This window comes from Lynx canadensis, chromosome C1 (assembly GCF_007474595.2).
Source record: "Lynx canadensis isolate LIC74 chromosome C1, mLynCan4.pri.v2, whole genome shotgun sequence".
Lineage (NCBI taxonomy): Eukaryota > Metazoa > Chordata > Mammalia > Carnivora > Felidae > Lynx > Lynx canadensis.
The window spans coordinates 131229316-131245534 of NC_044310.1; the positions used below are offsets into that span (position 1 = coordinate 131229316).

The 16219-nt window shown below is 33.7% G+C and overlaps 1 protein-coding gene across 1 annotated transcript in view; it reads right to left on the reverse strand.

Moving 5' to 3' along the window:
• LRP1B (LDL receptor related protein 1B) overlaps positions 1-16219 on the reverse strand; it is a 282197-nt gene that overhangs the window by 230626 nt on the left and 35352 nt on the right. Inside the window, 1 exon segment of the mRNA XM_032594106.1 lies at positions 8165-8364. Coding sequence (XP_032449997.1) covers positions 8165-8364 — 200 coding nt within the window.

Below are 16219 nucleotides of genomic sequence, written 5' to 3' on the forward strand. Positions count from 1 at the left end.
AAAACATTGAACCATACTGTGGCAAAGCAACCTGTTTAGAGAGTAACCTGGAACAAAGCCAGACCTACTGATCCCCATACCCCACTACTTCTTATTTAAGATGGATAAGATTTTTGAAAGTGGTTGAAAATTCATACTAGGGTAATACTTAAAATTTCCCATTTCAAAAAAGTATATGGAATATATGTGGCATTTGCAAAATAATAATCTATTTAAACATATACACAATGTAAGGTAACATGTGCTTTTCAAGGAACAAAACTGAAAGACATGATTGACACTGAAATTCTAAGACTTTTTAGAAATGGCAGTTAATTTCAATTTATTTTACTGTTTCAGGAACACTTCTATAGTAACTGAATTGTATTTTGCTCCCTTCCATTAACTTTTATTGTATTGTAAACAGCAGCACATCAACACCATTGGCATAAAATAGCCTGTGAAGTCTACTGTTTGCAATGGACTGTGAATGATAGAGATTTTTTTCCAAAAGTACTAAAATGAAATATCCTACCAAGAAAGAAACACTCTAGAATATTGTAAATTTGGAGAGTGGTGTTTATTAGACTCCCTTCCTTTTTTGGTTTCAGTGTGTATTTAAATATTCTACAGACCCAAATGCAAGAGCTACTGAGTTTCAAAATACATAAGCACAACATGCTCCCATTGTGTTTTTTCAGTGTTTCAAAGTGACTTCTTAGAACAAAACCCTTCGTATATATATTTATGCTATTTCACCAGCAGCATGCTGAGACTTGGATTCCTTTTCCAACATTAATTAGATGATCACTGCATGGATTATGATTTGGATTTTTAATCCAAACACAGAACTGCCCCCTCATAACACAAACTGGATTCTCAGAACAATAAACAAACAATTGAGGTAGACTACAATATTGACACTTTAATGTAAGGTTCTTCAGGTCAAGGAATATAGAAATAAATGAGGAGCCATAGTCAACATAATTGCATGAAATTTTCAACAATCTGTCCACAGACTAAAAGACAGTTCAGTGATAAACTGTAGTTTGGAATCATAACCAACGATTCCTTTTCAGAGAAATTAGCAGTTATGAGTATGCATTTTTCCAGTATGCTGGATAAAATATGTATGTGACCAACTGAATTTACACAAAGTTAATCATTCTGGGATACAAAGAAGTACATTCTGATAAATATTTACTAGAAAAAAATTAATTTTATTTATTTGAATAAATAAATTGAAAAAATTCACAGTCAAACATATCTTTTTCTAGCTCACCCTATTGTTAATACTAATCACAAACTATTTTCAGCCTTTTTGTCAGAAAATAGCTACCTCTCTAAGGTATCTCAACTTCAATGGCACCTGTAACAGAATAGGAGGAAAATGAAATCTGATGTCATGTAGTTTGATACAAGCAGTCAGAATGAAATTTTGTTCTAAAGACTAGAATTTTGTGGAATTTAATTTTCTTTCCTTAAATGGAAAACGAAATCTCTGAGTTGGGGTAGCTATGCAAAGTTATCAAAAAATTTTTTTCTCAGGAGATATTATATACCTATTTCATAGATAGTTCATTCAGAGAAGGCTGTTACTTTTTAAAGTGCATGAAATCAATGACAAAAGATCTTTACTTTGGTCTCATTTCAGAAATTTGCAGCACAAATTTTGAAATAAGATCTAGATGTTTTTCTATAGGCAGGAGATATAGTTAGTTGGAAATAACAAAACTGTAACATCAAAATGTCCCACTAAAGCAGGGTGTACATTTTAAGCAACATTTTTGTTCTCTTTACTATCCCAAATGAACTAGTACCTTTATTTATTTTGAGAGACAAAGAGAGACAGAGCATGAGCAGGGGAGGGGCAGAGAGAGAGGGAGACACAGAATCAGAAGCAGGCTTTAGGCCCTGAGCTGTCAGCACAGAGCCTGATATGGGGCCTTGAACTCACGAACCGAGAGATCATGACCCTGAGCAGAAGTCAGATGCTTAACAGACTAAGTCCACCCTGGTCCCTAAAGGTTTATTACTTCTTATCCCAAAATCAAAGCCTAAAATTCTCTAAGGATTATTGCACTTGAGACTGGTAGGAATCAGTCCCAAACATATATACCTACAAGAATATTATTATGTATATATTTAGAATATTTTATTTTTATATAAAGACACTTATACATTTAAACACTACGGCATTTCAATACAAGAATATTCTAAAATTATCTAATCTTTAACTAGATGTATTTTATATCTCAAGTGAAAGTAGGAAGAGAAAGAATCATTCAATTTCAATCTTTCTTCCAGATAAATTATCAGTGTTCTGAAATGCTTTTTAGGGAAAGATACATTACATTAGAGGTTGTTTAATCATATCCTTGAATCCTCTTATGCGGACCCTTTTGTTAAAGTTAATGTACCTCTCATCAAAGCAGAGCTTTTCAAGAAGAATCTCTAAGTTATGCCTAATTTGGTACTTATTAAATTCCTTGTAAAATGGACAAATATATGTGATACTAATGTCATCAAAATTAGAAGTTCTGTTTCCCTAGAGAAGTGCATAATATAAAATATTCACTTAATATTTGCACCTTGACCACCAATATTTCTGCTATTTTAGGCTTACAGATGCATCTCTCTCCTATGTTTTTTATCCAATTAACTTTTGAATGTAACCCTTTATCCCCATTCCCACAGCTATAATCACTTCAAATATTTTCTCCATAAAATATTTAACAGCCTCTAAATTGGGCGCTTTCTAGGGTCCTTTCATTTTCTATACTGTTGTCAAGTTTAATGACAGCACTCTTTCAGCTAAACACCATCAATGGCTCCCTATGACACAGAATAAATTCCAAATTATTTAGCATACAAGGTCTGTCACAATCTGGCCTAAATTGCCCATGTTCATCTAGTGACATTATCTCCCTCTTATATAACTTCTAGTCATGGCCAAATTGTATAACCCCATGCGCGTCAAGACTCTATTACATCTTGCACATGCTGTTCCCTCTGTGTGAAGAATCCTTTATACATTTTGCCATATGGAGAACTTGTACCAATATCTCACATTTCTCAAAGATTCCCTTACTTCAGCAATAGCTTTCTTACTACTCCATGCATTTCCAAAATATTTGCATATTCCTCTAACCCCAATCTAATTTATGTTTTTACTTGCATATCAGCATTTCCATTATTACAAGTGCTTTTTCTTTTTAAATTTTTTTTTAACGTTCATTTTTGAGACAGAGAGAGACAGAGCATGAACGGGGAGGGTCAGAGAGTCAGACACAGAATCCGAAACAGGCTCCAGGCTCCGAGCCATCAGCCCAGAGACCGACGCGGGGCTCGAACTCACGGACCGCGAGATCGTGACCTGGCTGAAGTCGACCGCCCAACCGACTGAGCCACCCAGGCGCCCCTATTAAAAGTGCTTTAAAACCACAAATTTATTCATCTTGTAACTTGAGAGCCTAGCATAAGGCATGGCATCGAAAGACCCATCAATATTTGTTGAATGAATACATGAATGACTGAATGGGCAGATCGAAAGGGAAGAAATCAAAAAACTAAAAAAAAAAAAAAAAAAAAAAGAACTAATGAAAATTTGATTTAAATAAAACTCAGTCATCCAGGAGCATATATAATATTCTATGGCATCATTTTATTAAACCATATCAATATATAATTATTATAGTAAATACCATAAAAATGATATACAGAGGCATTAGGAAGAGGTTCACAAGACTAAGATTGCATCTAGATGTGCCTAAGCTGGCAAACTGACTGTTTATTTGTTTATTTAATTTTGCAATGTGGTGTTTAGACTGGTAGGAAGGTGGGTTGGGGTAGAGGAGATAGCAGAGAAAGATAGATGGAAATTCTTAAGCAAATTGTAAGTCACATATACCATGGAGGTAATCGGATCTATTGTTTAGGGCATAGAATCCTGAATTTTTAGAATTTCTTAGGCTGGATAAGTAATAATTAAGTAATGTTTCATGTATGAAATTACTGAATGGCTAAATAAGAATATGTTTGGAGGAAAAAAAAAACCTGTCAGGGTTTAATTTTTCTCCATTATTAAGATTTGGCTTATCAAAGGAAGCCAAAATTCTGAAATTTCTCATATATCTTTCATATGCTCAAATTACTTTGTCATGACTGACATATCCCACTCTTAATAAGCTTCGGTCCCACTCTCTAAGAATAAATGAGAACAATAACCCTAGTCTAGTTAAGAGAATAAGAAAAGAGATCAGTGACCAAACTAATGGGAAAGTTACTATTGATGTCAAAGTCTCATTTTCCACCTCCAAATACACAATCAAGAAACCACAGCATTCTCTATGTCTTTACCAGGAAAGTGCGAGAAATATAAAAATGCTACTCCCCTTCACAAACATGACAAATGAATGCCTCTTTTTCCACTGACTGTGGAATTAGCATAATTTAGGCTGCCTACAATGAGTAGCTCATTAGTAACTACTAGGTAATTGTTGGCTTACATTCAGTTATTGGCAGATGCCTGATAAGATGGCTTAATGAATTTTTCATTAGTCTTTCTGAGAAAGCCTTCAGGAGAAAATACTTCTGATGGCATCAACTCTTTTACTTTCTTTTTCTCCCCTGGAGCCTCCAAAGTATTTTCAAAATCAAATTTTAAAATGTTGATAACAGCATACCTGGGTATCTTTCAGCCAAATATTTTACTCTAATAAAATTAGTGCTATTTCTCCCTGCTATATATGTCCTTCTACCCAAAGTCACCACGAACACCATGATTGAAAGACGCTTCATTTATACATATTTAATTTTGTATTAAGTTTTCAAAGCATTAGTCACCCACATATCTGACATCATTTTTAATAATGAATCGGGGGATAGAATCAATAGTTTCTAACAGACAACATTTTTAACTACAATTTGTGTTCAAACACGAAGTCTCCAATGCAGATAGGCAAATATTGATGCCGAAATAATGTTTTCGATATTCACTTATCTGACCAAAACTTGTTTAAATAATATTGTAAAGTGAACATTTTTAGTAGAAAGTAAGACATTCACAACAACCTAGAGCTTTATATAGATGCTAAAAATAAATGGGTTCCTAGTTACATGGAGAAAATACTGATTACCACAATAAAACTTTCAATTATATCATCTGAGAATGTTGCAGAACATTTCATTATTGATTCTTTGGAGAAGATATAACTGCTGAATGCTAAGTGTGATTCTGATTTGTCAACATTACTTTTGCTGTAATTAAAATCCTAAAGTCATCTTTAAATAATTCTTCACTCAAATTGCATCCTGATGAGTTTCTTTATCTCTATAATTGGATTGCCAACACCTAAATAAGTGACTCATCCAACTACACTTGTGATACCTCAATGTTCTTACCCTTAAAAAAGCACCTCGAAAAGCTTTCTGTCAGCAATGATAGTTAGAGTAATATATTTGTTTAAACACCAACTGAGAAGAACTTAGGCAAAATAATTAAGTGGTATGACTTCAGTGACTTTTGTCTCCTTTATTTTTATTTGTTTACTTCTTCATTTACTTTTAAACTCTGTGACTTGATCCTTCTGAGGACTGCACACTGGCACACATTTGCAAGGTCTCACCTGGCAATAAGATTATCAATAATCCTCTCTTATCATCTCCTCCCATTTCCCTCCACCCAGGGTGTTGTTCTAAGCTTACTGCCAGAGAAGAAAGCAGCCTGATAAGCTAAACCATGCTACTGTGTGGGCTTTCTTTGGGACCTCTCTGTGAAGATAGGTCCCTCTTACTATTTGAAGATAAAAACACCTAATAACAAAGGTGATGTTAGGTCAATAAAGATGAATAAAAAGCCATCAATAAAAAGCCATTTGTCTTCCCTGACTTCAAACTGTCTTCAATCATCAAGACAGTATGGTACTGGCACAAGAACAGACACTCAGATCAATGGAACAGCATAGAGAACCCAGAATGGGTCCACAAACATATGGCCAACTAATCTTTGACAAAACAGGAAAGAATATCCAATGGAATAAAGACAGTCTCTTCAGCAAGCGGTGCTGGAAAACTAGACAGCGACATGCAGAAGAGTGAACCTGGACCACTTTCTTACACCGTACACAAAAATAAACTCAAAATGGATGAAAGACCTAAATGTAAGACAGGAAACCATCAAAATCCTCAAGGAGGAAAGCAGGCAAAAAACCTCTTTGACCTTGGCTGCTGTACTTTCTTACTCAACATGTCTCCGGAGGCAAGGGAAACAAAAGCAAAAAATGAACTATTGGGACCTCATCAAAGTAAATAGCTTCTGCACAGCAAAGGAAACAATCAGCAAAACTAAAAGGCAACTGACAGAATGGGAGAAGATATCTGCAAACGACATATCAGATAAAGGGTTAGTATCCAAAATCTATAAAGAACTTATCAAACTCAACACCCAAAAAAACAAATAATCCAGTGAAGAAATGGGCAGAGGACATGAACAGACACTTCTCCAAAGAAGAATCCAGATGGCCAACTGACACATGAAAAAATGCTCCACATCACTCATCATCAGGGAAATACAAATCAAAACCACAATGAGATACCACCTCACACCTGTCAGAATGGCTCACATTAACAACTCGGGCAACAACAGATGTTGGCGAGGATGCGGAGAAAGAGGATCTCTTTTGCATTGCTGGTGGGAATGCAAACTGGTGCAGCCACTCTGGAAAACAGTATGGAGGTTCCTCAAAAAATTAAAGTAGAACTACCCTATTACCCAGCAATTGCACTACTAGGTATTTATCCAAGGGATACAGGTGTGCTGTTTTTAAGGGGCACATGCACCCCAATGTTTATAGCCAGCACTATCAACAACAGGCAAAGTATGGAAATAACTCAAATGTCCATTGGCAGAAGGTTGATAAAGAAGATATGGTATATATATACAATGGAGTATTACTTGGCAATCAAAAAGAATGAAATCTTTCCATTTGCAACTATGTGGATGGAACTAGAGGGTATTATGCTAAGTGAAATTAGTCAGAGAAAGACAAATATCATATGATTTAACTCATATGAGTACTTTAAGAGACAAAAACAGATGAATATAAGGGAAGGGAAGCGAAAATAATAAAAGAACAGGGAGGGGGACAAAACATAAGAGACTCTTAAATATGGAGAACAGAGGGTTGCTGGAGGGGTTGTGGAGGGTGGATGGGCTAAAAGGGTAAGGGGCACTAAGGAATCTACTCCTGAAATCATTGTTGCACTATATGCTAACTTGGATGTATATTAAAAGATAAAAATAAATAAAAAATAAATAAAAAATTATCTTCTTCATTCTGGGAAAAGTGTCATCTTTAAACCCCTAAAGTATTTTGAGTGTTCACTGGAATTATTTGTGGTTTCTGTTACATCCCTGTCATCTTTGTCTTCGTCATCATGTCCTTCTCCATTGCTCTTATGAATTCCATCATCCTCAGCTATTTTTCTTTAAGACCTCCCCGTCATCCCTAATTCCAGTGTTACTTTCCTCATATCTAAATGCTTCATTCATATCCTTTATATTGAGTTTTTAATCTACTCAGTTATAAAAAATAGAAAAGTAAAGTATCTGTAGAATTTTATATTCATTCATATTCAAATAATTTCCTGTACGTTACTGTAATATGATGGCTGTTTTCCAGTTTAATTTAGTGGCCATTGTTGATTAGATAACAATAAATTTGATCATGTATGCAGTAGAATTGATAACTTTTAAATGCTATTACTTCACTGTCTTTCGAGAACTATACTCTTATTTGGTATTTTTAAAAAACTTAGCCCTACCAGATTGCAATAATAATCTTATGTTTACAGGCATATAACCTTCTATCTCAATCCGTTAAGATTGTATGTATATATTAACTAAGAAAAATATTGTTCATTTACTGTAAAAACTACTTTGAAAGATACAATTAGAGAAATATTGTCAATGACTTTTATACATGATTACAGAAGTTCTGAGTAAATATATCTAATTCTTATTTACCAATATTGTCATAAAGGAACATGATCATGTAATCTTAAGTTACAAAATTAATTTAATGAGAAAAATTATATATAATGAATACATAAGTGTGTACATATTTTCTAAATGAATAATGTACGTACTGATAAAATACTGAGTCATTTGTGTTACTGGACCAACCTGTGTGTCTATGAGATCCATCCATGTTGCTAAATTCAATATGATTTTCATCAGCCCAGTAGAGTCTACGGTTGACATAATCTATAGTTAGTGCCATAGGTCTAGAAATCTTGGTTTCTATGACAACACTCTGATTGGTTCCATCCATTCCAACACGGCCAATGTGAGGATACTCACAGCAATCAATCCAATACAAATACCTAGGAAAAAAAATCAGTAACAATTTTGTTTACAGACACTCAGGGAGTAAAACATCACATGATATTTCACTTATTTTCTCAGCTATTCCCTAGTTAATTCTTGGTATCTGTAAGAACTGTAACTTCTAAGAAGCATACCTTAATGCAGCTTTTCTTCTGATTTTTATTAGACATATAGTACACTTTGAAATATCCATATAATTTTAAACATGTTTCCTTTAGCACACAAACCCATATATGTATATTATATAACATATAATATATCTGCAAGTGTTAGCAAGGTACAGATCTCTAAAACTAACAGAGGTAAGCCTTCAAACTGCATCTGTAATGTTGGAGGAATAACACTATCTAGATATATACTTTTTTCTTTTGGCTCATTACCAGCGAAAAATTCAAAATGATTTATGGAGGAGTACTTTATATTTTCCTGAATATGCATTGTTCAGTGTGGTAGCCTTTAGCTAATTGTGACTCTTTACATTTAAATTCATTAAAATCATATAAAATTAAGTAGACTGAATTGTTCCTCAGTCATACTAGCCACATTTCAAGTGCTAGATAATCATATGTTGGACAACATTGATTTCAATTATGTTATTGGAAGTTCTAGAGTAAGGTATTTCAGATAGTAGGGAAAAAAACAATAAAAGGAAGAAAAATTATATTGCTACTAAACTAATTGAGGTAAACATAAATATTGCATCCCATAAAATGTAAATACTATATAAGTGACAGGAATTACTGAGGAATTTCTATTTAATTAAACCCATTATTTTTTATCATAGTGGAAAAAGCCACTTTACGTTTTGAATATGTTCCTTCTCTCTATAATTCAAGATATGAGTTAGAGGATCTTTAATGTCCTTTCACATTCCAACACTAAAACTGAAACTTACTAACCCAATTAGTTGCCCCAGATCCATTCTTTCTTTTTAGTAAGTGTAGAACCATGAACAATTAATTCTTCAAATTTGGAGAATGTATGATTAAAATAATATGGTATGAAAATTATTCTATATGGTTTATAACTGGCATATTTAGTTTAAAATCAAACTTTTCTTAAAGAAAACTTTTTCCTCATACATTCTGACAGTGATAGTTATGTGTAGACATTTTAACCACACACTATAACAAAATAAAAGTTTTGAGGGAAAACCATTTATCAGATACTGGGCTAACATAAATGATAATTGTAAGAAATATGGGCATTTTTGTGCTGACAATCATTTTGGGGTGTTCTGCATAAAGGCAGGGGATATGGATTATAAAGATTTTTAAAAGTTCTTTACTAGCCAAAATATCATTAAGAGTCCTAATTAAGCAGGGCAGTTAAAATGAGAAATATGTATCTATCTAGTAAGGACTAAATGAAAAGTAGATTCAAGAGCTGAGATTCACAGAGAGCTCTGAGAGTGAGAATTTAAAAGCAAATTTGAATCTGGAAACACAACAGTCAAGTTTGTATAAGATGATACTGGAATTGCTAGCCAATGCTTATGTATATCTATGTAGTTCTGCACAAACTGAAAACCTCAAATCATCAAATAATACTAGATATCAAGCCTTTCAGAAATGGATTAAGTGTACTTCTTAAATCTTGAATTATTTTAAGTTATTTAAATCTTGAATTATTATACTTTTATTTATAAAGCAAACATATGTCAGCAAACACATTGTGTCTAGAAAACCACACAATATGTTTCTTTCTAGTAAATTTATGGAGGTACACCTTGCTGTCTTGCTGGAGATAATGGCAGTATAGATAAAGGGGAAGAAACTGAATCAGAAAGAAGTAAAAATGCAAAGACAGTTTATCTCATTGAAATCAGAACATTCCTCCTTGCCTTACTGACTCTGAATCTTGGTAACACTAACATAGCAATTTTTTTTCCCTAATAGATGATATCATATGCCAGCTTCTCTCAACCATGTTAGATATGACCAAATATATTTGGGGCTTCTATACAACCATGATGTTTTTGAGACTAAATATAAGCAAATAAAAATTTAAAGCAGTATTGCAATAACTTCTGTAACATTAAAAAGAACATGCCGATTTGGACTTAATTAGAGGCAGTATTCATATTTCTATTTAGCTATTTACTCTACATGTGTTTGCATTATAATTAAAAAACATCCCAAAAGTAAAAAAAAAAAAAAAAAGGAGGAAAAAAAAAAGAAAGTTTGCTCCATCAAATGTTATCAACAAAGTATTGCAAACTACTGAATGTGAATATAATGTTTTTGAAGTCATTAAGTAAATTATGAATTCCAAATGGTCAGACCTCCATATAATAGCAATTTAAAATTTTTATTTGTAATCTGAATTTTTTTTCTTTTTGGCTAGTCTTAACACCACCTTGAATCAAGATACCAAGAATAGGAAGAGCACATTTCATGGAGTCTAACATCTGTTGCATCAGTCCCAGAAAACTCCCTAACAGCTCTCATCCTAAAATCCTGTCCTTGCCATTCAAACTCTCCTTTTTTAGGCACAAACACACTTCTTCCAGTTACTCCCCACCATTAAAAATGTGTCAGTTCTAGGGCATCTGGGTGGCTCAGATGGTTAAGCACCTGATTCTTGATTTCGGCTCAGGTCATGATCTCACGATTAGTGAGTTCAAGCCCCGCATTGGGCTCTGTGATGACACTGTGGAGCCTGCTTGAGATTCTCTTTCCCTCTCTCTCTGCCTCTCCCTTGCTTGCACTCTCTCTCTCTCTCAAAATAAATGAACATTAAAAATATATGTTTAAAAATGTGTCCGTTCAGCTCAAGTTGGATTATTTACAGTCCCACATTTTCACTTCTGTGTTTCCATGAGATCACTGGCCCTTCTCCTTCCCCTTCCATTATATAGATCTTCTCATTCAGACATAATTTGCTTTGCCTTTCTATTATCCACAAATTCTTCCCTGATCAATGTTACTTCACGTTTTCAAGAGGGTTACAAGATTGTGAAATGCTTTGTTAAACAAAGTAAGCATCATCTTTTGTATCGTGAGAGCCTTTAATATGCTTTAATCTGACATAGTGATTCTCTCGGAACTATAGTGTCCCTTTCTTTATCACATAGTCTTGGGCGATAGCATTTATTTTCCTAGTAAATAGAAAACAGGAAACAAACTTTGGGAAACTGTGTTTTAGGTTTTCTGTCCTACAGAATTACTTTTTTTTTATTGCATGTATAATTGAACAATGTATATATTGTAAACATAGGAACCCCAAGGCAGTAATGATGTAGATTCTCAGGTCTCCTAATCAGATCAGAGAATCTACCTCAATAAGTCAGCGGGTGTAACAACTGTAATAAACCCAAGAGCCTTTTTTTTTTTTTCCTGAGAGAGAGAGAGAGAGAGAGAGCGAGCGAGCATGAGGGAGAGGGAGAATATCAAGCAGGCTCCACGCTCTGCACAAAGCCCTATGAGGGGCTCAATTACACAACCTTGGGATCATGACCTGAGCCAAGATCAAGAGTCAAAGGCTCAAATGACTGAGCCACCAGGCACCCCAGCCCAGAAACCATTTTTAAGTAGATTGAGAACATATTTTGAAACAATAATTTGTTGAGGCAATATTATGTACCAGATACTTCTTAGAATTAGAACACCGAGATAAACAGATACGATTTTTGTGTTTAAAAATCTCTCAGTGAATACAATGGTGGTAGATGTAAAACAAATGAAAACAATATTATGATAAAACTATTTTACTATGGAGGCACAAAAGAGGGAATAATAATTTACTTAGATGGAAGAAAGCATGAAAGAAATCTCGTGCTCACTGATAGTTCTTTGAAACATAAATCTTATTTTCATAGCTATCTTAAGATAAGAATAATCTTTATCTTTTCCAGATTTTAGAACAAAGTATAACTAAATTGACGATTTTAATGCTGTAACAGGTCTTAAAGATAATGTAGCCTAATACCTTCATTTTACTGATAAACTGAGACCATATAAGATTATGTGTGTTGTCATAGTCTACTATGATACAGTTGAAACAAGGGCTCAGCTCTCTAGATTTATAGACTAGCTTTTTCTCTAAGAAGAACTATGTAGAGTCCTAAGGAAATGAATTCTAGAAACAGATTAATTGGGTTCAGATTTCAGGTCCACATATTACTAGCTATGTGAATCAGGACACTTTAATTAGCCTCCGTGAGCCTGTATTTACTCACATGTTGAAAAGAAAAATAATAATATTAGTTCCCTAATAATTATAGGGAAAAATTTAGAAAACTGATAAGCATGGAGTGTTTAGCAAACATTAACTATTATTATTCATCTGTACTAGATATGTAATATATATCACATAAATGTGTACACTTTCTGTATATTGGTTTTATTTAATAGGTTATTAATAGGTTATTGTGTTTGGTTAATAGGTTACCTGTTGTATCCAGATTGTGTGTATAGTATTACATGATTTTTCTGGATTTTGTGTTATTACATGATTTTTTTATTTAAGTACTTGTCAACCAAAAGAATATATTCTATTGCATCGAAGAAAAGTATAGTTTAACTGTATTCAGGTATAAATGCATCTTCACAGACACAGGATTTCTCTCTTCTTATGGGTGCTACCTTCTGATGGCTAAATTTCATTTCCTTTTCCATACTTAAGCCCTATTACTATACTTTTTTTTTTTCAAGTTTTTCAATAAGTCTGTACTAGTGTACTGGTATTTTCAACACCTGAAATTCAACTTCTTAAAAACTAGCTGAGTACAAAATTTTTGTAAATAATTAAAGCTGAAAAATGAAAACTTCAGTGAAAGTATCAAAAGAGGAGTTCTAAATCTCACCCATATAGTAGGTAATGTTTACCTAAGATCACATCTGAAAAACCTCAGCCCCAAATAATATCTACTCTGTAAGTTATAACAAAGTGTGAACATACACAACAATGCCAGCTGTAACCATAACAACAGACTTCTGTGGTTCCTGAGGATGTCTTTTATAGTTTAATGAAATATACTACATTTCTTTAAAACAAATAAAGTAGAAGTCTACTCAGTTTTTTCTGTTTTCCCCCCAAATTTTAGGGAATATACTCAGAGACAATTCTTCCAACTGCAATTGTTTCTTATTTGAATTATAAATTTTTTATATTCATTTCCTGTATATTTTGACTAAGTATAGGAATATAGGTTTAAAAATTGGTAGGGAAAGGATGGTTTTATGTGGCTGTTTATTTTAATAAAATATTTATTTCCCCACAGAAATCAGAAACTGAGTTTTCATTCCTGGTATACCTTTCCTTACCTTACAACAAAAGTTCCCTTATGACTCTTGTCCTTGAAACATGCAGGTTATTTACATACCGATGTATTGGTTGGGCAATGATGCAGGTACAATGTCCCTGTAGCTATAACCCTATTTGCTGTGTACATCCAGTTGCCCATTTATTATTTCCTTTTGCAGTGAATTTAACAACTTCTGTATTAGGCACAAAAATGCTCAAGCCATGGCCCTTTTGCTAAAAGAACTCATTATCTAGATGGAGAGATAAATATTTATACCAATAATAGTCATATATACACCTGAAATTAATATAATATTTTATGTCAATTATACCTCAAAAAATAAATTGAAAAAAATTTTAAAGTCATATAATGGAATGTGTTCAATATGTGGGGTCTTCTTAGCCAGAACTGGGGAAAGTTTCACATAGGAACAGATATTTTCTGCTCTTGTTGGAAAAACAGAAAGTTATTCCAACTAGAGGAAAATAAGAAGGGCATTCTACGAAGAAAGAATGACATAAGGCAAGATACAGAAGCATAAAATGTGTCCTTTCCAAATTTATTTGCACTATCATTACCTACATTGGCAATAATCTCTTCCAATAACAAGTTCTTTAAAGTCCTCTTTGCTTTCCCAGAGAGCTTACTTATTCTTTTGGCCTGAAATACCTCCTGCTCTGAAGGGCACTGCATCACTGGCTAATTCTTACTCCACTAGTTTTATCCAGGAAGGTTCTCTGATTCCAGTTGAGATAAAAACATTTTCTATTTCCCCCCCTATTTTATAAACTTAAAAAAAAGCATTGTATTATAATTATTTATTTACCTACACACTGAACCGTGAAACACCTGGAGATAGCACTGTGCCTTTTATTTTTATACTCCTACCTAGAGCACTGCCAGATGTACACTAACTGTTAAAGAAATCCGAGTTGAATAAATGAATGGGTACATTAATTTTCTGTTAACTAGTCATATCACACATTCAGTTTTATTGTCTATCATAATGGTCTTTTGCTATGTGATTACCTGAAATAACATGTTATCATCCAAAAGATATAATAATGCTCAGTATGGCTTTAATATTATATTTTCTATTGCACTTTAAAATGTGTATATGTGTGTATATTTTTTTCTGCATAAACAACTCTTATAAATATTGATGTAAATAATATTAATTGCCCCAAAATTATGATAGATTAAAACAGTAATTCTCAAACTAAACCAGAAAACAGAATGATTAGGATAATTGGATCTCAGCTGAATTTCAATATAACAACCAGGAAGATGATTGATCTGTCTACTTGTATCTTCTTTACCATTCTTACTTAGTAACTACCATATCCAAATTGATTTTGTGACCATTGGGATACTATTATTTAAAAAATATAATGTTTATTTATTTTTGAGAGAGAGAGAGAGAGAGAGAGAGAGCGAGCAGGAATGGGGAGGGGCAGAAAGAGAGGAAGACACAGAATCCAAAGCAGACTCCAGGCTTTGAGGTGTCAGCACAGAGCCCGACACAGGGCTTGAATTCACAGATCTCACGATCATGAGTTACTTCATTACATTAGTCCAGTGATCTTTACTCTCCTGTAAACAAATCCTTACCTTATTCCTCACTACTATCAGGACAGAAATCACATTTCTCCAGGAAACAGGGGCCAGTAGTATTGGCAAATTCAAAACATGCATAAATTGCAATGTTATTCTGATGTGGAAAGGTACAAGGGGATTTTTATTACATAATATTACAATATAAGTTGATATATTTTGAAGCAGAACTACACAATATTTTATTTTTTTTTTTTTTTTTTTTTTTTTTTTTTTTTTTTTTTTTTTTTTTATTTTTTTTTTTTTTTTTTATTTTTTTTTTTTTTATATGAAGTTTATTGACAAATTGGTTTCCATACAACACCCAGTGCTCATCCCAAAAGGTGCCCTCCTCAATACCCATCACCCACCCGCCCCTCCCTCCCACCCCCCATCAACCCTCAGTTTGTTCTCAGTTTTTACAGTCTCTTATGCTTTGGCTCTCTCCCACTCTAACGTCCTTTTTTTTTTTTTTTTTTTTTTTTTTTTTTCCTTCCCCTCCCCCATGGGTTCCTGTTAAGTTTCTCAGGATCCACATAAGAGTGAACCATATGTTATCTGTCTTTCTCTGTATGGCTTATTTCACTTAGCATCACACTCTCCAGTTCCATCCCACGTGCTACAAAAGGCCATATTTCATTTTTTCTCATTGCCACGTAGTAGTCCATTGTGTATATAAACCACAATTTCTTTATCCATTCATCAGTTGATGGACATTTAGGCTCTTTCCATAATTGGCTATTGTTGAGAGTGCTGCTATGAACATTGGGGTACAGTGCCCCTATGCATCAGTACTCCTGTATCCCTTGGATACATTCCTAGCAGTGCTATTGCTGGGTCATAGGGTAGGTCTATTTTAATTTTCTGAGGAACCTCCACACTGCTTTCCAGAGCGGCTGCACCAATTTGCATTCCCACCAACAGTGCAAGAGGGTTCCCGTTTCTCCACATCCTCTCCAGCAAGGGAATTAAAAGCAAAAGTGAATTACTGGGACCTTATGAAGATAAAA